Consider the following 20991-nt stretch of genomic DNA (forward strand, 5'->3'; position numbering starts at 1 on the left):
CAATTATTGATTGTCTAATATATATAATTTTGTAAGGACAAACATATGTATTAGTATAAGTGAACATGGCAATATATTCTTTAAGAGAATCTCACTTGTAATTTTGAAATATTCTAATCATCATTACATATGTGGAAATTAAATAAAAGGGTGTGGTGCATTGTATGTTATCTAATAACTAGCAATTTTACCTAATATATATATATATATATATTAGATTTGATTATTTATAAAAAGAAATCAAAATAAGAAGATAAGATAATAAGACCTCAAAAGAAGGTTGGGTTAACTACTAAGCCACCACAACTCATAGCATATATCAATTAAAAAAAAAAAAATTATTTATTTATTTGTGTTTGGTTAGATTAAATTACTACAAAAATAAAAAACCTGAAATCTTTTTTTTTTTTTTTTTCATATTATCATTCATATATATTTATTGGTTAGTGTATATAATAACCCTGAAATCTCTTTTTTTTTTTTTTGGTTAGTGTATATAATAATGCAGTTAGTTAGAACATACAATAAAATTATTAGAGTTATATGCGACAATTATAATAGCTATTTGGGCCTGCTTTGATTATAGTGGTGGCCCATAATTAATTTATTGGGCCTTAGCCCATTCAGAGCATTAAAGAGTCAAATTCCTAAATCAAACTTGTGTGTTTCTCTTTATAGAAATAAGTAAATAAATTATTTCATCCGTTCTATAACAAAGTATCCATTTTAATTTTTTAGTAACTATATTATCTATCTAACATTACAAATACCCTTACAACTTACAATATATTACACAAATGTCATTACCCTTATATCACACATACTAATAATGTTATTTTAGTCATTTCTATTTTATTCATACTATATCCCAATATAATACTAATATTTCTAAAACTACGTGCAAAAAACAAATGGATATTTAGTTCCGGGACAGAAGGAGTATAATACTATTTAATACAATATAAAAAATATATTTGTTGTGATATTTTAAATGATTTTTTACTCTATATTAATTTTTTTGAAAAAAATATTTTTTAATTTGATGTTTTTAAGAAAAACAAAAATGTTAAGTAATAGTATTATATCAAAACCAAATCTTAAAGAAAAAAGATCTTCCATTATCGAGTTTTATTCGTTTACAAATTGAATTTGATTCATATTTTTTTTTACGTTAAGATTAAAAAATGTAATAATATCATTTTGAGTTCAAATATTTGAATAAATACTTATTACATTTGCAAACAATTGTTTTTGACACATTCTTATCATTGTCCCTTTTCATTTAATAATATGTTAGTGTAAATTCATATAATGAAATTGTTATTTATTTATTTATTTATTTATCGGACATATAATGAAACTGTTATTGATTGGGCGATGAGTTGTATTGATGAAAATTTATTTGGCTGAATAATTATAGTCACACAATAAAACTGATTCTAGAATAATTGTCACATTATATTAAATAAAGTATATATATATAATTCATTGAGAAAAGAAAAGATGGAATAAGTAACCAACTATTATTAAAGCAAGACTATTAATTGCATATAAATGCCTTCTACAAAAATAAAATAATTGCATACAAATTTAAATAAGGGAAAATTTACCAACTATAATAAAACTGTGACAAATTATTGCTTATAGTAATATACTAACCAAATATATAGCCTCATTTAAATAAGAATTTCATGGTGCTATAATTCTTGTAAATCATTCCATTTATATATATAGCTAGATTCATTGTTAAATGATTGTTTTAAAATTTTATAAAATTATGATGAGTCAATAAATCTTATTCTAACAAAACAATCATATTTCACAGTTAAATTTCATAGAATTATACAATTTTTATTACTAGTGATTGATTATGCTTTTTTTTTTTTTTTTTGGAAGTATAATTCAATTTAATTTTTCAATGTAAAATTTACTTTATAATTTGGTGTTGTTCAACCAATGCATGAATATACATAATTTATGTATTGTCTAAGATTTTGTACATAAATAAATATATGTGGAAGTTTTATACATTAGTTAACAAATATAACTTTCAATAAAATGCACCGTAAATAATAATTCTTGCATTTACTCTAAAACAAAGATAATTTAAATTCACTTTTCAGGTAACATTTATAATGGGACCAGTCTCCAATTAATGCACTTGATGCCAAAAGATTAAAAGCCTCTTTACACAAATTTATTCACCTTTATTCTACTGCATTCAAACTATGGCAATTCTTTAATATTATTTGGTAAGAAACAACTACTGTATATATTTTATTGTTTCTTAAAAATTAGTTTAAAAAAATAAAAATAAAATAAGAGGTAACATATTATCAAAATGAACTGAAATTCTTCTTATAACCCCATCGATTCAGGTAAGATAAATTCCTATCAAGGGCAATTTTGTCATTTCAGAATTTCCGGGCAATTTTTAATGTGTATAAATAAGAAGGGGTGGGTCAGTGGATCTAGCCGTTACGCTGCCCGACATTTGAAAAAAGGATAAACCAAAAAAAATAAATATAATGATTAAATACTTTTCCAACTGACCGTTGTGACCTTAGTAAGCTCTCTCTCTGTCCTCATCAAAAACGCTCTTCACGCTCCACACTGCAGTTTCAATCTGGCCAAATTTTGCTAAGGAATGGCGATTTCCGAGGTGTTTGGCGAAGATGATATGGCGATCGATGAAGGCCTTGGGTATCCGAAGGCCTACGCCAAGCTATGTCGAGATAAGGGATTCGGACCGTATAGCCATGGACCGCCTTTTGCTTTTATGCCTTACGCTCTGGCTCAGGAAGAGGTATGGATTTGTGGATTCCGTGGTTTGGATTTGCAGTTTTAGTGAAATGGAATTGGAGGATCTATGGAGATTGATTACGTTCCGTTCGTTCTCTGTTAATTTGATTTAGCTGCAACCGGCGGTAGTTAGAGGAGGATCTTATGGGAAGGAAATTGCTTCGATTGATTAATTCTGTGTTTTGTGAATTCAATTCTGAAGAGTAATTAGTGTAGAAATGAATTTTCTTAGGTAGTGAAGACTGCTTTTAGCGATGAACCTAAAATTGGAATGTTTTGTATGTAGAGTTACATAGAACTTAGAAGGAAGTTAGATTTAGTGTCTGTTAGAACTTAGAACTCATCAGCACCATTGATCTTCCTTTTCTGGTTTTGGTGCAGGATTCAAGGGCAAATGAATTGGATGCGTTGTTTCCAATAATTGATCCAAAGGCAAAACCTACTACTAAACCGAAGATCTTCCTGAATCTCTTGTGGAAACAGCTAAGCCATCTCGGGTAAATTGACATGGCTTTCTATTACTATTTCAATTATCTAGAAGCACAGCAGTCTAATTAGTTTTGAACTATCCAGGAATGCTGGTTTTGATCCTGAAATAATTCGTGTCGATCCTTTCGGAAATGTTCTGTACTATCATGCTGATGCTGCTTCCCCTCTTGCTTGGGACATTGATCATTGGTTTCCTTGCTCAAGTAATAGCCCCTCTTTACAGATTGTTGATGGTTTAGAACTTGTTATCTGGATAGGTCCTGAACTTTGATTTTTGTGGTTGAAATTGCAGGAGGAGGATTGACTGTTCTTAGCAACCTCAGAATACTGCAGTGGCAAGTATGCAGAAGGAAGCATGACAAGCTGGAGTTTCTGATACCTTGGTGGGATTTTCAATTGGGCGTATCCATTAACCAGTTCTTGTCCATCTTTGCTTCGTCCAATTCGGATTTCAGGTTAGTGTCTGCTCTGTTGTTACTCGAGTATTCATAACAGGATAGACGTGTAATTGATCGATGTCTTTGATTTCAGGCACAGGGCATTTTCATGGTTGTTTTCTGAAGGTGAATATGAAGAACTGAACGCTTCACAGACAGTGGATTCCCATTCATTCCCTCAGCATTTCTTGGATTCGACAGGGAAAGTAGGACTGGCTCCTGCTGCTGTTGTTCGGTCTCGAAGAGAATCTTTCGATGCGCCCTTGAAAGTTTTGGATTTTAATAGAAGGCCTAGACCGAGCACTCCTATAGTAGGTTAGTTGCATATAGTTGAATTCCGTTGAGAGGCTAATTCCATAGCTTGTAAGTTTTTTTAGAGCCTTACCTTGATTTGATTGTCATTTTACTCCAGCAGCCACAAAGAAAATAAAACAATTTCCGAAAGAAAATCAAGATCCAATGATGTCGAGCAACCCGTACCAAGCCATTGTCTTGGCTAGAGATTCTTTGAAACAGAGGGAAGAAACAGCAAAGATGCAGGCAGAGATACACAAACTAGACAACGAAGTAGGCGAGTTGCAGCAAAAGACTGAGGAACAGAAGCTGTCTATCCAAGAACTGGAAATGGTGCTGATGAAGAAAAGACGGCGGGCTGAAAAGTGTCGGAGGCTAGCAGACTCACAGTCTTCATACCGGGCAATGCTGGAGAAGATGATTAGAGATGCAATGCATCAGTAAGATCTTGAGGAACTTTTAACAACTGCCCTAATTAGCGTCATTATTGCTTCTTGTTTGATCCAATTCTTGTGCATGTTTTGTGTTATTGCAGAAGTGTTATCTACAAGGAGCAAGTAAGGTTGAATCAGGCTGCAGCAAGTGCTCTAATGGCTAGACTTGAAGCACAGAAAGCAATTTGTGATTCTGCTGAGAGGGATCTACATATGAAGCATAGACAAAGAGATGAGCTTGAGAAACAGATGTCACAGGACTGGGATGATCAGGAAAGGAAAAGGTCAAGAACAACAGATGATTCTTTGAATGAAAAGGATGATAACACCCCACTGTATTTGCCCGAACCGGAACAAGAAACCGATCAGACTCCTCATCCATCAATTGCAGACAATGGCAAGAAGAAGGCTGTTCTGTGGTTGCCAGAAATCAAGTCCACTTCCCCTTCACACAAGGAGCTGAGGAGGTTCTTGGAGGAGGAGCAACGAGCTTCGGCTACAAGTTTTCCACAGATCGATGAGGAACAACATGAGGAGGAAGGAGAAGAAGAAGGAGAGATCGTGCAGCAGATACAAGATGGAGATAAAATCTACAACCTGCAGTTCCCAGTTCATCATGAGCCGGAGGAGGAGGAGGATGAAGAGATCCGAAGGCAACGTGGGAAAGGAAACATAGAAAAGTGGCTGCAGTTTCTTCTCGAAGATACAATAGAAGATGCAGACTTTAATCCACAGCAATGCAGTAATGAAAATGAAACCAACCGTGCCGATGATGACTTCGTCAAGAAGCTCAATCTCATATACCCTCACGCAAAGATCAAAGTTTCAGCAGCTCAGGGACTGCAACAAACTGAGAATGCAACAGTGATTCGCAAAACAGTCGAACAGCAGAAAGTATCCGAGGACAATAATGATGAGAAAACAGAAAGCTCGATCGAAGTTGAGACAACAATCTGTAAGACTCCCTACAAGAATCCTCCTTACAAGATTGCGCCGGAGAAAACAGGGGCAAAAGAGTCAGCTTCCATGGCTAAAGAAACACGAAGAATGAGTAGCCCTGCAGGCAAAGCTTCCAAGGAGAAGGAGCTTCTGAGGTCGGAGAGTGCCAGAGGATTCCGGAGAATCCCATCTTCTCCATCGCTTCTCTTGGGAGGCATGAAGAAGCGAGTCGACTGCATAGGGAAAAAGCCTTCTGTTCTTGGCGACAACGACAATGAGGACTATTCCGGCCGGAACAGCTTCCTCAAATCCTCCATCAAAACCATCAAAAGAGCTGTAAGGATTTAGATTACACATTATTCATTTGATTGTGAATTTTATAGTGTGCCATGCATTTGTTTGCTTTTGCTTGTTTGTATCTCTATCCATATATATAACAGCTTGTTGTTTGACAGAATCTCTTGCTGCAAGAAGATCTTTTGGCTCACATAACTTTCCTATTTCTGTCAAATCTCATTTTACAGTGACATACAACATTCATACATATATATATATATATAACACAATTGTCCTAATGATCCTAATCTTGCAGTCCCCAGTAACCCTCATCTCCACAGGAGCAGCTTCCATCCTTGAAATGGTGAAAATTTTCAGTATCTCTAACACAAATCTCTCTTCTAACAGCCTTGGAGATGAACTTGATTGTACTATGACAGCTTTTACACATATAGAGATTCTTCGTCACCCAAATAGGTGTCCCCGGCGACGTATTCATCAGCCCAAAAACAACAGCCGATCTCTCACTGTGGCCACAGAAAACCTCGGCTTTCGAAGCCTCGACTTCGCTCGCAGAACTTCCGTCCAGCTCGCCGCATGCAGCCTTCATTCTGTCATAAAACCCCTCCAGGATACCTGCAATTTGTTCGGCGTGCGGATGAGACGTATCGCCGGTAAGAAATGCATGAACTTTCCCCTTAACCTCGACCCAGCTGCACCCGGGATCGATCGCTAGCCCCATCTCTCGCATCGTCTTCCTCAGCTTGGCAACCTCGTCCCACTTGCCGCTGTCCGAATACAGATCACACAACATAACATAGTAACCAACACTTATGTTGTCCGTATCAAAGATACGTCGAGCAGCGACTTCGCCGAGTTCGACCTGCCGGTGAATCCTGCAGGCATTCAACAAGGCTCCCCAGATCGCTGCGTCGGGTTTTATGGGCATCGTCTCTATAATCCTGTAGGCATCCTCCAGCTTCCCCGCGCGCCCCAGCAAATCGACGATGCAGGCATAATGCTTCACATTTGGAGTGACCGAAAACTCGTTCTCCATGCTTTCGAAATACCGCAGACCTTCTGCGACCATCCCGGACCGGCTGCAAGCACATAATAGAGCTATAAACGTAACCTCGTCGGGAAGTACTTCCGATTCCAACATTTTGTGGAAGAGCTCCATGGCAAGTTCGCCTTGGCCCCTTTCGGCATGACCCGTGAGGAGAATGTTCCAAGAAGCAATGTCTCGTTTCTGCAAATCGAACTGATGCTCGGCAAGCTTCATTCTTCCGCATCGGACATACAAATCGAGGACCGCATTGGGGAGAAACCCGTCGAAACCTAATCCGGTTCTCAAAACATGGGCGTGGATTTCCTTCCCGCACATCAACGCCCCGATTCTTGCACACGCGGACAGCACAGAGACTAAGGTGACATCGTTCGGGTCTAGACTCAGTTTCATCTGCCGGAAATAAATCAACGCCTCGAAGCTCCGGTTGTTGATCCGCAGGCCAAGAATAATCGACGTCCAAGACACTACATTTTTGTCGCGGATTCGATGGAAGACCTCTAAAGCCTTGTCGATGCATTTGCATTTGGAGTAGAAATCAATCAAAGCGTTGGCGACCATAAGACAGTCGGCTAGCCCCGTCCGTATCGCCAATTCATGAAGACTTACGCCGACATCCAACAAACAAGTCGACGCACACGCCGATAAAACACTAGCAATCGTGATCTCGTCGGGCGCAACCCATTCCTCCTCCATCCTCTTATATGTTTCGACCGCCTTTTCAGCCAATCCATTATTGTTGTAACCCGAAATCATCGATGTCCACGCCACCACATCTTTACACTCGACTTTAGCAAAAACCTTCTCCGCCTCATCCCACCGTCCAAAACTCGTATACATCTGAATCAACGAGTTGCTCACAGCCTCATCAGCCCCATACTCCATCTTCGCAACGTACCCGTGAATAGCCCTCCCTAATCCCTCATCCCCAAAAACCTCACACGCCGAAATCACACTAGTCATCGTCATCAAGTCTGGATGGAAACAACACTCCCTCATTCTAAAGAACAACCTCAACCCTTCCAAACAATCCCCGCAACTAAAATACCCGGCAATCATTGCATTCCACGAGATCCTATCCCGTCTACACATCCCATCAAATCCCAACCTCGCGCTCCATAAATCCCTGCATTTTACGTACATCGTGATCAAAGCATTCACTACATCCACATCCGCGCCGAACCCAAACCTCAAAACGTGCGAATGTATCTCCCTCCCACATTCCCAATTGCCTAAACCACCACAAGCTCTCAACACACAAGGAAATGTATACACATCCGGCCGGATACCGGCCCCCCCGAGCCACAACATCCTCCCGTACAATTCGATCGCCTCATCGAGGAATCCGTTCTTCGCATACCCTCCAATCAAGACATTCCAAGAAAACAAATCCCTTTCCTCCATTTTACCAAACACATACCAAGCATCACTCATATTCCCCAACCTCACAAACATGCTCAGCAGCGCATTCCCGAGACGTAAGCTCAAATGTGCAACGAAATTTAACAGAATTGAATAAATCAACGACCCTTCATTTGAAGCCCTCTTGAACTCACACAGCCTAACTAAGGAAACAAAAGTTTCTTCCTCTATATCATCGTTCTGCTCCTTTTCTATAGATGTTAGAAAACTTACAGCTTCATTTAGCTCGTTCTGATTGCACAGCTGAGTTAGATATAAATTGGGATCGGCAGTGACTGAAGACGTCGAATTCGAAACGGAACCCGCCCGGCTGCCCTTTCTAAGTGACAACCCGCTGCATCTACACGTAAATCGATTAAATCCATGGCTTCTGAAGTTGGGGCGTCTCGAGAAATCGGAATTCCGCAGAGAGATGGGTAGGGTTTTCGCAGAGACCGCCATTTTCGCTCAATTCATTTGAGCGAACAAGGAGGGTTTTAGCTGGGGGTTTAACTTTTGTCGGGAATTTTCTACAGATATTTTTGTGGATGAAAAGCAATTGATAAAACGACGTCGTATTTCTTAACGGGTCAAAATTAGTCAAACATTATCACCTCGGTAGATTCCTTGGAATCATCCTTTCCCCAACTTACACTCTAATTGTAATTAGTTGAAGTAATTAATGCGTAGATTAGAAACGACGTCGTCTCGTGTGTGTATATATATATATATAATAGAGTACAAGACGAATATGCTGGGGATTGAGAAGACTCCCCGCCCCCTTTTGTACCTTCCCTCCGTCACGCCGAGCATATGCTCTCCAAATATTCTGTTTTCTGCTCGATATAAGTAGCCTCACCGATTGCCTCGCGATTTTGCATACAGTACGGATCGGTCTTGATCTCGATCTGGTGTGCGTTTGATTGGTTTGGCTAGGAATGAAGTTTGGCAAGCGGTTGAAGCAGCAGATTGAGCAGAGTTTGCCTGGATGGCGCGATAAGTATTTGTCGTACAAGCGGCTGAAGAAGCTGGTGCGATTGATTTCATCATCTGCGATGGTGGATGATGGATCGCTGTCGCTCGACTGTAGCAAGGCGGAGGCGGAGTTTATATGCGTGTTGAATGATGAGATCGATAAGTTCAATGGCTTTTTCATGGAGCAGGAGGAGGATTTTGTTATTCGCCATAAGGTTTGTGGTTTTTTTGGTTTAATGTGTTTTGACTGCAGTTTGGTTTAGCAGAAAAAATAGTGGTTGAGAATTTGTATTTGTGATTTTGTCTTGTGTTTCTGCTTTGATTGTGTTTTTGCGACTTATGTGAGTCGAGTCGAGATCACTCTCCTTATCAACTGCATTGCTGCAACTGCAAGTGTTACCTGAGTATCTGGATTTATATGATAGAGAAATAGTAGAAGTAGCCTCAAGTCGTAGATCGACTGGAACGTTGCGGCGGCCATTTGTTTTTATTCGACGAGTTAGAAATAAAATAATAAGAAACTGTTGTTTTCAAAACCTTCATGATCGATATAAGGTGAATCGCGACAAATTACTTGTATGCTACGAGACGGACAACTCTGATCTCCTTCGTTTCATTTGCACGTGGTGGTTAGGTGTATTTATACGATGAATGATATTGATGCAGGAATTGCCACAGAGAATACAGGAAATGATAGACAAATACGGACCGAATGGAACACACCCATCGGATGTGGAATTCAAAAAGGAGATGTCCAAAATCAGAAAAGACATTGTGGATTTCCACGGCGAAATGGTTCTCTTGATCAATTACAGCAACATCAACTACACAGGTAAACGTTCGATGTATAGTCCATTGCATAACCTTAACCTGAATCCCAAGTTTCCATCTAATGTATCTATCTATATAAATCATTGGATCTGAGATAAATGAGGTTGAATTTCCTCACAGGTCTGGCCAAGATCCTAAAGAAGTATGACAAGAGAACCGGAGGAGTATTGCGTCTGCCCTTCATCCAAAAAGTCCTCGAACAGCCATTCTTCACAACGGATCTCATCTCAAAGCTCATCAAGGATTGTGAAGCCACAATAGAGTCTATGTCTATGTTTCCGCCATCTCAGAGATTGCACACAGAGATGGAATTAGGAATGGCAGCCGGCGAAGGGATCTTCCAGAACACGGTGGCTGCTCTTCTCAGAATGCACGAGATGAGACAAGGCAGCTCCACCTACAGCCATTTTTCACTGCCACCACTTAACCTCCCCGACTTCGACGTCATCCAGTCCTTGCAAGTTCCTTCTCCCATACAAATTCCCTGATGATGATGCTGATATGACACGAAATCTGTATTAGAACGCATAGCAATGGTCCCTTATGTTAGCCCTTTTTGCTGTTTAGATGACATACTTTAATAGTAGAGCTTACACAAACACACCACACACACACACTACTGGATTGCTTTGCAGTCTCCTCCTGTAATGTGACACCTGAAGAAAATGCAGTATCACACTTCTTTTACCATTCTCTGCCTTGCCTTGATTGTCTTCTGAAACGTGTAATTACTTGTTAAGTGAATTTCTTATGTTGCAGGCAACATAGTAACAGGTATAGTTTCTGCTGATTTGTCATGAACATGACATTCACAGCTACTGTCAAGAATCTTGTTTGACCATTTCAGGGTTTGTTCTACTGGGCATTTTCATTACTTCATTGAAGTGAAATATTCTTTTTCTCTCTTGTTATTTGAATTTGGTAATTTATTTATTCATGGTTCTTGTGTTTCCATACAGGGGACACGTGGCGGAATGGAGTGAATATCCGTGCGTCGATACCAACCGAAGAATCTCAGAACGCTCGCCTCGTCCGTTGTCTTTTATATTCTGCGGTGCCATCCTAAGAAAATTCCAAGGTAGAGTGGAGTGGTCTCTGCACCTAAGCTGCCATAGCCATGGGCCGCCATGTCTTCCTGCAATTGCTTCTGATTAAGCTGTAACCCTATCCTTTAGGCTTTGGTCGCTTTTCCATGGCTTCGCGAATTCTTGATTTCCGTTCAATGACTCTTGTCCCCAAAACTCCGGCGTCCATCTGCAGCTGCGGATCTCGATCTGGATTTTGTTTCCGCCCTAATTTTCCGAGCAGAGTCGATTTCAGGACGGTTGCGTTCAGATTGCGAATTGATTGTAATGGATCGATGGGATATTGTAGTGTTCTTGGTGGTGCTTCGGTGCAGCGATGCCGGCGGGTGATTTCGGCTGTGGCTAGGGCTGAGCAGCCGGAGCCAATTGACCGTGCGATAGTCACGAATGAGGTAATTTTAGGAGTGGGTGAGCGGGCTATATGAACGCGAGTTGTTAGTTATGATTTCCTGTGAAACTGTAGAATTTGATTGAATCTAGAAGGAGAATCTGACCAAGAAATTATGATACCCTGATATGCACTTCTGCTTTATGTATATATACTCCATTAGCAATATGATTCGTTTACTAGTTTGAAATAGAATGCTGACATGGATGTGTTGTAGGAAGGTAAAAGAGGCACTCAATTATCCAGAGGAGAATAACTTAGATTCAGAACAGCAGCAAAAGAGAAGCCAGTTGAGGAAAAGGGTTGCTTTTGGACTGGGTATTGGAATCTCTGTTGGGGTAGTGGTGTTGGCTGGAGGATGGATTTTTACTGCTGCCCTTGCTGCAGCAGTATTTGTTGCTTCCAGAGAGTACTTTGAGCTCGTGAGGAGTCGGGGGATTGCTTCTGGAATGACTCCTCCTCCTCGATATGTGTCACGAGCATGTTCTGTTATTTGCCCTTTAATGCCTATGCTCACATTGTAAGCATTTCAAACTCCTGTTGTCTCGAAAATTTTTCTTTAGGTAATCACATGGATTTAAGCTTTCCCATTCCTGTAGGTATGGTGAAAAGTGTCATCTTAGTAAAGGATAGTATGTGATTCCTTGCTTTCTATGTGTGAAACTGAATTCTGGAAGTGAGCAGTGGTTGGTTGCTTGTAGCATGTTTTCTAGTAATATGTAGTTTATTTTACTTCTTTTAAGGGGTTACTGTATAACTGGAGGACAAACTATGGGTGTGAAGCTTTGATTTTTTGGGGGGATTGCATGATTTTTTTAAAACCATAGATAGCTACCACTGTACTGCAAGATTCAACACAAATGTTTTAGGAAATAATGATAATAATAATAATCAATGACGTGAGCAGTTAGTGTCTCCTTTTTGGATAATTTTAGTCTTGGCCTTACAGTTAGCATATAAAATGGTTGACCTTGCATGAACTGATTCATCATTGAGCTCTTAATTGATTCCCGTGACATTTTAGTTTTTGAATCAATTATGTTTACTATGGGATATATTGTTATGCTAATGACTATCTACGCTTTCATGTCAGATACTTTGGGAATATTGATGTATCTGTGACATCCGCGGCCTTTTTTGTAGCTATGGCCCTCTTTCTGCAGAGAGGGAATCCTCGTTTTGCTCAACTTACTAGTACCTTGTTTGGATTGTTTTATTGTGGCTACCTTCCTTGTTTCTGGGTCAAGCTACGGTGTGGTTTGGCAGCCACATCCCTGAATGCCAGTAAGAAAGAATATTTCATTTCTATTGAAGAATATTTGAAGTATATTAGATATTGAAAATGGCAATAGACTTTTAGAAAATCGGCCTTAAATAGTATTAGACTACCTGGACATTATCCATGTAGTTTTGCTGCATGTTTTAATTTATACATATTACAGTCGAATATATGTGGTGTTGTGCTAATGTCTCAATCTCTGGCAGGTTATATGACGTCTTGGCCTGTTTCTCTTGGCAGCCAAACTATGTGGCCGGTGGGGCTTGTCGCCACATTGATTTCAATAAGCAGCATCATTGCAGCAGATACATTTGCATTTATCGGCGGAAGGGTAGTTCTTTTCTTCTTATTGTTTATTTTTGGTCAAGCTGAGGAAAAGTTTTGAGTACATTGCACTGTAATTCAGATTTATAATCAAGAAGTACAGTGAGATAATAGAAGTTGGGATGTTGATGTGCTTTAATATGAAATTATTATGGAATGTCAATTGGGAAGTGATAAACTAGATGATCTTGTGTTGTTTCATTCAAAAAAATTTGCATGAGACCATACATTAACTGAATGATATATGTTTCTGATTTTCATCAGGCTTTTGGACGGACACCACTTACAGCCGTTAGTCCAAAAAAGACGTGGGAAGGAGCTCTGGCTGGATTAGCTGGTTGTATAACTACTTCGGTCGTATTGGCGAAGATCCTACACTGGCCAACTGCTGTCCTAAGGTGAATAATTTTATAGTACAAGACGAACGCCACAATAACCCTCGCTCAATTTACACATACACTGATCAATATTGAATAATTTTCAGCGCTGTAGCTTTCGGGTTTCTGAATTTTTTCGGCTCACTTTTTGGGGACCTCACCGAGTCCATGATCAAGCGTGATGCCGGTGTCAAAGATTCAGGATCACTCATACCTGGTCACGGTAAGGCATGGATGGATATATCGATTGTTAATTGTTATCACTAGTTGCATATATACTGTCATCCTACAACATTTAAATTTCGACCTAATCACAATTTTTACTAAGCAGGTGGGATACTAGATAGGGTCGACAGCTACGTCTTTACAGGAGCACTGGCGTACACTTTTGTGAAACTGTTACTACCACGCAATGGAGTTTGAAAACATTTGCGCAACATCCTCACCAAACTGTGAACTTTACTACACATTTTTGAGGAATCATCAAGATCATTTACTGGTACACGATGAACATTCAAAAAAGGAATTCAGGTAACCTTTCCAAATCGATCAGGTTCTTCCTTCCTTACTCATAATATCTTTCTTTTAAAGCTTTTGCTCTGTTTTGGGTCACATGAATGATCGGTAGAAGGCTAAGCTTGCATATTCGATAGCAGTATTAGCATCTTTCTTTGTTGACCGGGTGCGCCAAAAAAATTGATGAAATAATATAGTGGATATCAGCTTCTGTTTTTAGGATAGAAAAAGACCTAAAATTATTCTCTAGCATATATACATTTCCATGTTGATTGTCCAAAGTGTTTCCAATTTGTGTGGTGTTTAGAACAGCTGTGCCTTTGGTCATACAATGTTACAGAGTATGCGTTGGTTCGAAGCTAAATAAATAAGATTGTGAAAAAAGAAAAAGAAAAGGAAATTGCGACTCCTAGGAGAAGCTTGTCCGTGACAAAAGTTATCCAACATTGAAATTCCTTTAATCTAGAGGTGGTTATGATTAATCTTTTGGTGAAAGGTGTGCTTTTTATGTTGAGAAATATGTTTTGCTTTTGTGCAGTTCAATATCTGAATTCACTTTGGAATATTTTCTGCTTTCTTCCATTGTGTGGTGACCAAATGCACCCTATTGTTTGGTTTGTTTTTAGTTTTGGGATAAAATATACATATATAGATGACTAGTTCTTCCTTTTTTCTTGCCAAGATATTACACAGTAAGTATGTATGTGTGTTTGGAAATAAATGCTTAAATTAGATAAACCCTTGTTTGTCAAATAGAGCACATATATAGAAAAATTCATCCATTAATGCCAACCATTTTGTTTGTATATTATATGCTGAATTTTCTTATTTTTCTCTCTGTAAAGCTATTATTATGCTATAAGAAATAATGTCGTCTGTAGATTTAAATGTATCTATCATAAAAATGTGTTTTTTTTTTTTTAATTTAAAATATTATTTTTAGAAATAATGGCACAACACTCGTGATTTATGACAAGTCAACTAAATTATTACCACTTACTTGTTTATGGGCATCAATCGAAACAAGATATCAGTTACCAAATTGAGTATATTATTTTCAATGCTTCAGGTCTTCAATTATTATCATGTAAAATCAAATAAGGTAAATATATATTTACACATTACTTATGTGTCACGAGAAAAATCAGAGGAAACGACATGAACATCTCTCTAATTTTATTAAGAAGAAAATTGAAGTAGTTAAATGACAAAAGGCCGATTAAGGCACATCCAAATATTTTACTTTTGATTTTGGATCTAAAAAATAATTTAGATTATTTATAGATTAGAACACTGCACTTGGCATTTGAAACCATATACAATGATCGAAATAAAAATTTATAAAAATGAGTTGCTAGGTCAGCACCATCAAATAAATCTCTCTTTGAAAGAAACAAAACAAAAGGGGGGCTGGGCTTATTATATATTTTATACACCACAAAAGTTAACTGCCCAAACACAATAATTTATTTATTTATTACAATATAAACAGAATATTTAAATAGCATAGAGAGAGGGGGGGAAAGAGAAGACATGACAATCTGTCAGCTTAAGGTGATTTATTTAATCATACCTAACTAATTAATAAACTAATCCTCCTCATTATTTGCCAATTAAAATAACTAACGCCCATTAAAGTGACTAAATGGAGATGAAAACAAGGCTTGATTGAACTAACTAATCATGTGGGGTTGGGGTCCAATTAGTACAAAAGTCCCATGTGACTCTTGATTAGGACACCCCTTTAAATAACACAAACTAATCAGCCTTTGCAGCAGCAACTTCAAGTTCAATATAATACTACTTCTCATCTCATCTCATCTCATCTCACAGATTATTACACCAACAAAATGGACACTTCCCACCAGACAACATTAACTAATCCTAAAAACAAAATAAAGCCACTGCTACTTGTTGTAAGAGACATAGCTGATTCAAATTCCCATCAAGAACTACTGATAAATAAATGATGATACCCAAACACAAACACAAAAACAATCACAATCCTTAACCAAGAACTTAAACTAAGGGGGGCTGTCAAAGCATATATTGCATTGATCATAATAATGTGCAGTTTAAACATACAGCAACATTAACAAAAAAAAAAAAACAAAAGAAAAAAAATAGGGTTAATTCTTTTGTTCCCACTTTCAATTCGTTGTTCTGTCTTCATCTTCTTCTCCTTCTTAATCGAAGACTAGATAGGGTTCATGATCATCAAGGGGAAACTTAAATACCATTAACTACACATAGAACATCCAGAATTAAAATTCCTCTGGATCATTTTATACCAGGAAAATAATCAGCCTGAGACTTAGATAATTGGTGCAATAAATTCAGGCATGACAATAGATAAAAAGTTCATTAAAACATCGAATTCGGAGCTTACTTTTTTCCCTTTAGCATCTCCACGCCGAAGCCGATATCAGCTCTTTCCTTTGCCAGCAAAGTGCGAGAGAAGACTGTCGTTTCTCGACCTGAAATCCACGCACCGGCGTCCTCTTCGCGACACACTCCGCTTGCGCTTCGGTGAAATTGCTAAACCCAACGGGGGTGAACCCGGATGACAAGAACATAGCCCTCCAATGCGGCGTCTTTTCCGGAGAACGGATGCGGTCTAGAACAAGTTTTTCGAATCCCGGTTGGAGTAAATACTTCTCAATCTTTTGCAGAGCGTCCGTATTCACATTTACAGCGTCGAGAGACTCCAGCACGTTGGAGTACGACTGAAGGGCATTGATAATGTAGCTGGCGAACGGAAGATCCGTTCTGTCGTATCCTCTGTCGACAGAAACGACAATTCTTGGCGACAGCTGTTTGACGAAGTTGAGAACCAAAGGCACCGGCAATTGGCAGTTGGAAAGTGAGCTGATCGGGAGATTCACAGCGACCGCTTCGTTGCTCGGTAAAGCCCACGAGCCGGAACTCAAAGAATCAATGCTTGTGACCTCGAACTCGAAGACGATGTTGATTTCGGAGGCGAATTGAATCAGATTTTCTCGGGTGAGAGTTAGCTCGATCTGATCGCAGTTTGAGGGGGTGACGATTGCAGTGATTTTCAGGGAAGGTGCGCCGCCGGTTCTGATCGCGAGCTCCTGCAAAAGAGAGGCCCATTGGGTGCCGTACCCAATGTCAAAGTCGACAATGTGGATTGTGTCGAAACGTTCGAGGACTTCGAGGAGGGCTTGATTGCAAGTGAAGTTTGCGAATTGCACCAAGGGTGAGATCTCAGAGAAGGACTTGTAAGCACCAATCTTGAAAATGGCGCCGAAAGGAGGGGTCGCAGGAGCTCCGGCGGGGTTGTTAGCATGGAGGAGCAATTGCAGTGCCTCCTTGCAGTAGAAAGCAGCCCTGTTGAAAGGCTTTCCGACGGGAGAGAGCTGGTGATTGAGCCGCGCCAATATCCCTTGCGCTAGAACAGGATTACCGGTCTGGACCAGCTCTGCGGCCTTGTATAGCTGGTCGACTACAGCTTGCTGGTGGTGGCTATGGCCGAATTCATCCCCACAGCCTGTTTTGGGTTTCTGCGGCGGCGGCGCCGCCCCCGCCCTCTGATGGAGGTACTGAGGAAGGAACTGGAGCTGGTGGGGGAGTGGCTGCAATTGCTGCCCTGTATCCAGCAAAGACACTTTTGAGATCTGGCCGCCGGCGTCGACGCCGGGGTTGTGCCGTTTGGCCTGCGGCGGGATGGAGAGATTCTGCTCCGGCAGGTGGGGGAATGACACGGGGAAGAAGAGGGATGAGGGATTTTGGGGGTACTGAGGTTGTTGGTGATGGGGGTTTATTAGGGAATTGAAAATTGGGGGTTTCATTTCTGCGGGGGAATCGAATGGATGCAGGCCGATTGATGCAAGATTGTTGGATAGGGACGAAGGGTTCAAGAAATTGGTGGATGGATTTGGAGGATTGGGATTGGGAGGTAAAGGGATTTTTTCAGGGGTAGGGGTGGATCTGTTGGGGAAAGATGGAAGAGATGGGAGGAAGGTGGCCCCAAATTGGTCTCCGGCCAAACCCTGATCCACGACCCCAAATCCGGCGGTGTAGTCGAACTCCGACGCGGCGGCGGCAGTGGTGGTGCCGATTTGGAGGACCTTGTTCAGGCTTGCCATTGAAGGGTCTTCGACATCGCCCATGATCCAGCGGAGGACGGACTGCTCTTGGCTGGGAGACACCCCAACAGATTCCGACAGCACGCTCTCCCAATCCTCCATGCCGAACTTCCCGGCGGCGGCGGCGGCGGTTCCGATCTCTAGAGATGGAGGAATGGGAAGGAGTTGGGAATCAGCTCTTCCGCCGGCATTGGAGCTGGTGGCGGTGGTGGAGTCCTGCTGCCATCTGGGCGAAGGGTTTGGGTCGGAGACAGCAGCCACACCCGCCGTGTCGGTCGAAGCTGCACCGCCCCCAGCACCGCCACCGCCGCCGCCGCCGCCGCCGAGAGATGAAGACAGGGTCGAGGATGACGTCGGCCTGCTGCCAATTTTTGCAGAATCCAACACCGAATTAGGCTCTCCAAAATTATTACCCAAAAAGCAATTCTTCCTGGCGAAATAAGACGAAATTCCCGCGCCACTATCTGCAATAAAATTCCTGTTCTTCACAATCACCTCCAAATCGAACACTCCCTTCCCCTCGAAATCCAAGGGCAAGGGCATTCCCTTCATTTAACGAACCAAAACTCAACCACAATATCCAATTCCTCAACTGCACCTTCCTCGAACACACAAACACCACAACAATTTACCAAATGCAGTAAACCCTAAAAACACAATCACAAATGCACTTAGCAGTATACTCCAATCGCGCGAATTTCTGCAGCAACTCGACCCCAATCGGAGCTCCCCGCAGCTAAATCCGGGTACGGTACGGCCGAGCGGAGATGGAGCAGACGAAAATGGCGGATTTGAAGTGTTGTTCTTCTGCGTTAATTACTTTCCCCTACCCCATGAAGAGTTTCCCTCTCCGGGCTTCTGTTTTCTGCCATGGATGCGTACAACATAAAAAAGTAGTAAAGTGCCCTCCCTCCCTTCATCCATCCATCCCCTTCTTCTCTCTCTCTCTCACTCTACTCTCTCTCTCTCTCTTTTTTCTCCTGTTTTTCAATTTCACTCTTTTTTTTATTTTAATTTATTTATGTGGCCTGTCTAGTTATCTTTCTTGCTAGGGTTTCCCTCCTCTTCACACCCACCCGCGCCAAACGCGCGTCTCTCCACGCGACTTCAATGAATACTGCAAAATCACGAGGAGTTGAGAGACACGCGCTTTACTGGAGCGTCAATGGCGCAGTACTCCACAGGACCAACAATGCAGTGGGAGGGATGAACTGGCAGAAATGGAGTCCTTTAGTTCCCCAAATTGCCCCTCTCCCCGCCATAATACAGCCCACCGAAGTCGGGGGCAGTTTAGTCATTCCATCACCTGCTGTCCTGTTTTTCGAAATTGAATCTGAGATAACGCAGAAAGGGGAGTTTGGAAAGATCGAGACCAGATCAAGGGACAGGATGGCCTGCAGGAGAATGGACGGCGAGGATCCATCCATTGGGTTTAGGGCTTGTTTGGTTGCGCCCATTATTGAAAAAACAAAAATAAAACAAAAGGTTAATAAATTAAATAAGGTGTGGGTGTTTATCAACCAATGGATTTTTGTCGATTGACCGACCGTCCGTCTGGGTCGGGCCGTGGCGTGTAAGGGCAGTTTCGACAATTCACCAGACAAGAGGGCAGAACAGTCATTCCACATCCTATAACCACATAGATTAGCTTCTAATTAATGGTGATTATTATTACAACATAATTATACAAGATTTTGGGGAATTGAAGGATGATTGAATTGAAATTAGGGTTATGAATTTAGAGACAAGAAAACATTGAAAGGCCCGATGAACTGCAAAATTGTGATAAAAGTGAAGAAAAAGGATATGTGGAGCAGACGAACCAAAAGTGGGTCTTGAAAAGCCAAAAATCTTCAAATTTTAGGTTGTCTGGATCTTCATACAAAAGCTGTTTCTCCCTCGATTCTCATCTGCTTTCGTACGATACACACACACATACATAAATACATATATATATATATATATATATTTACATACAAATTGATTTTTCAGTACATCACTGGAAATTAAGGTAAATAAAATCTACCTTGTATGTTCGCAAGCACCGCAGTGATTAATTAATCATTTAATGCAACAGCAAGTGGATAATAATATAATGTTTGAAATAAAATAAAAGGGTTTGTAGTTTGTTTTATAATTTAATTTGTTGTCCAAACCAGACAGGATTGAAAACTGTGGGTTTTGTGTGGCTGCATCAAAGGCAAGCCGGCTTAGCTACACTAATTTTATAATAATAATAATAATTCGTAACATTTTTAACAAATTGAATATAAATTAATTGTATTATTCATTATTAGAATTATTAATACAATATATTTTTTTCACGACATATTACATTAAATATTTCAAAATTTAGTTTATTGCACTACTAATTATTTTAATTGAACTCCATGTGGCTGTGCCTGTGGTTCATTATATACTCCATCGACACATATCTAGTCAATCTTGAAATTTCTTCATCTTTATTAAAAAAAATTAATTTAAAAATTATTATCGACGAGTTTTCAGAAATATATATATACACTATAAATACTGTAAGCAATCTTCTTAAATTTTTTCACAACGCACAATATTTGCTTTTGGCATGAATTTTTAAGTGGGTAGTATTAAGCAGGATAATTTAGAAATTAAGTGATGTAATAGAGAGATAAATATATATTTTATTTTTTTATTTGGATGATGTGATAGGATAAAGTGCAGGGTAAAGATAATTAATTATTTTTTATTTTGAAAATATTGCAAATTGTTTGAGACGTACCAAAAAAAATATTGTAGGGTGATTGGCACGGAGGGAGTAACAAATTATCTTTTTGTAAATTTTTTTTATCTTCAATTGCACATGCACTAAAACTTTAGAGGAGAAAGACTCAAAACAATAATTATATTCCTGCTATATACAAAATCAAAATATATTTATTTTACCATTTTGAATTGTCTACAATCAATATATATATATATATATACACACA

At 39.8% G+C, this 20991-nt stretch overlaps 5 protein-coding genes across 6 annotated transcripts; 3 read left to right on the forward strand and 2 right to left on the reverse strand.

Moving 5' to 3' along the window:
• Nucleotides 1-2529: 2529 nt before the first annotated feature.
• LOC127254799 (uncharacterized) lies at nucleotides 2530-5783 on the forward strand. 2 transcript variants are annotated; one of them, XM_051280124.1, is made up of 7 exons: nucleotides 2530-2806; nucleotides 3184-3299; nucleotides 3376-3494; nucleotides 3584-3746; nucleotides 3823-4043; nucleotides 4141-4462; nucleotides 4558-5783. In XM_051280124.1, exons 1-7 carry the CDS (start codon nucleotides 2648-2650, stop codon nucleotides 5741-5743), a joined length of 2286 nt encoding a protein of 761 aa, XP_051136081.1. In that variant the 5' UTR covers nucleotides 2530-2647; the 3' UTR covers nucleotides 5744-5783. The 2 variants fall into 2 exon arrangements, with proteins under 2 accessions (XP_051136081.1, XP_051136156.1); XM_051280199.1 differs by having other exon boundaries at nucleotides 4144-4462.
• Nucleotides 5784-5841: 58 nt separating this feature from the next.
• Nucleotides 5842-8795, reverse strand: LOC127254724 (pentatricopeptide repeat-containing protein At1g15510, chloroplastic). The gene has a single exon (XM_051280009.1). It carries the CDS (start codon nucleotides 8598-8600, stop codon nucleotides 5976-5978), a length of 2625 nt encoding a protein of 874 aa, XP_051135966.1. The 5' UTR covers nucleotides 8601-8795; the 3' UTR covers nucleotides 5842-5975.
• A 112-nt stretch (nucleotides 8796-8907) lies between these two features.
• Nucleotides 8908-10634, forward strand: LOC127254998 (SPX domain-containing protein 3). The gene is made up of 3 exons (XM_051280438.1): nucleotides 8908-9328; nucleotides 9780-9945; nucleotides 10065-10634. Exons 1-3 carry the CDS (start codon nucleotides 9077-9079, stop codon nucleotides 10430-10432), a joined length of 786 nt encoding a protein of 261 aa, XP_051136395.1. The 5' UTR covers nucleotides 8908-9076; the 3' UTR covers nucleotides 10433-10634.
• Nucleotides 10635-10865: 231 nt separating this feature from the next.
• LOC127254926 (phosphatidate cytidylyltransferase 4, chloroplastic-like) lies at nucleotides 10866-14651 on the forward strand. Its single transcript, XM_051280315.1, is given in 9 exon segments — nucleotides 10866-11022; nucleotides 11120-11421; nucleotides 11635-11661; nucleotides 11663-11937; nucleotides 12511-12701; nucleotides 12903-13027; nucleotides 13285-13418; nucleotides 13505-13620; nucleotides 13729-14651. Coding segments are annotated over 9 exon segments (1404 nt in total). The 5' UTR covers nucleotides 10866-10880; the 3' UTR covers nucleotides 13821-14651.
• A 1265-nt stretch (nucleotides 14652-15916) lies between these two features.
• LOC127244617 (scarecrow-like protein 27) lies at nucleotides 15917-19023 on the reverse strand. The gene has a single exon (XM_051265163.1). The coding sequence runs from the start codon at nucleotides 18572-18574 to the stop codon at nucleotides 16313-16315; it is 2262 nt and encodes a 753-aa protein (XP_051121120.1). The 5' UTR covers nucleotides 18575-19023; the 3' UTR covers nucleotides 15917-16312.
• Nucleotides 19024-20991: the final 1968 nt, after the last annotated feature.

The sequence above is a fragment of the Andrographis paniculata genome, unplaced genomic scaffold (assembly GCF_009805555.1).
Source record: "Andrographis paniculata isolate CXL003 unplaced genomic scaffold, ASM980555v1 Contig10END, whole genome shotgun sequence".
Taxonomy (NCBI): Eukaryota; Viridiplantae; Streptophyta; class Magnoliopsida; order Lamiales; family Acanthaceae; genus Andrographis; species Andrographis paniculata.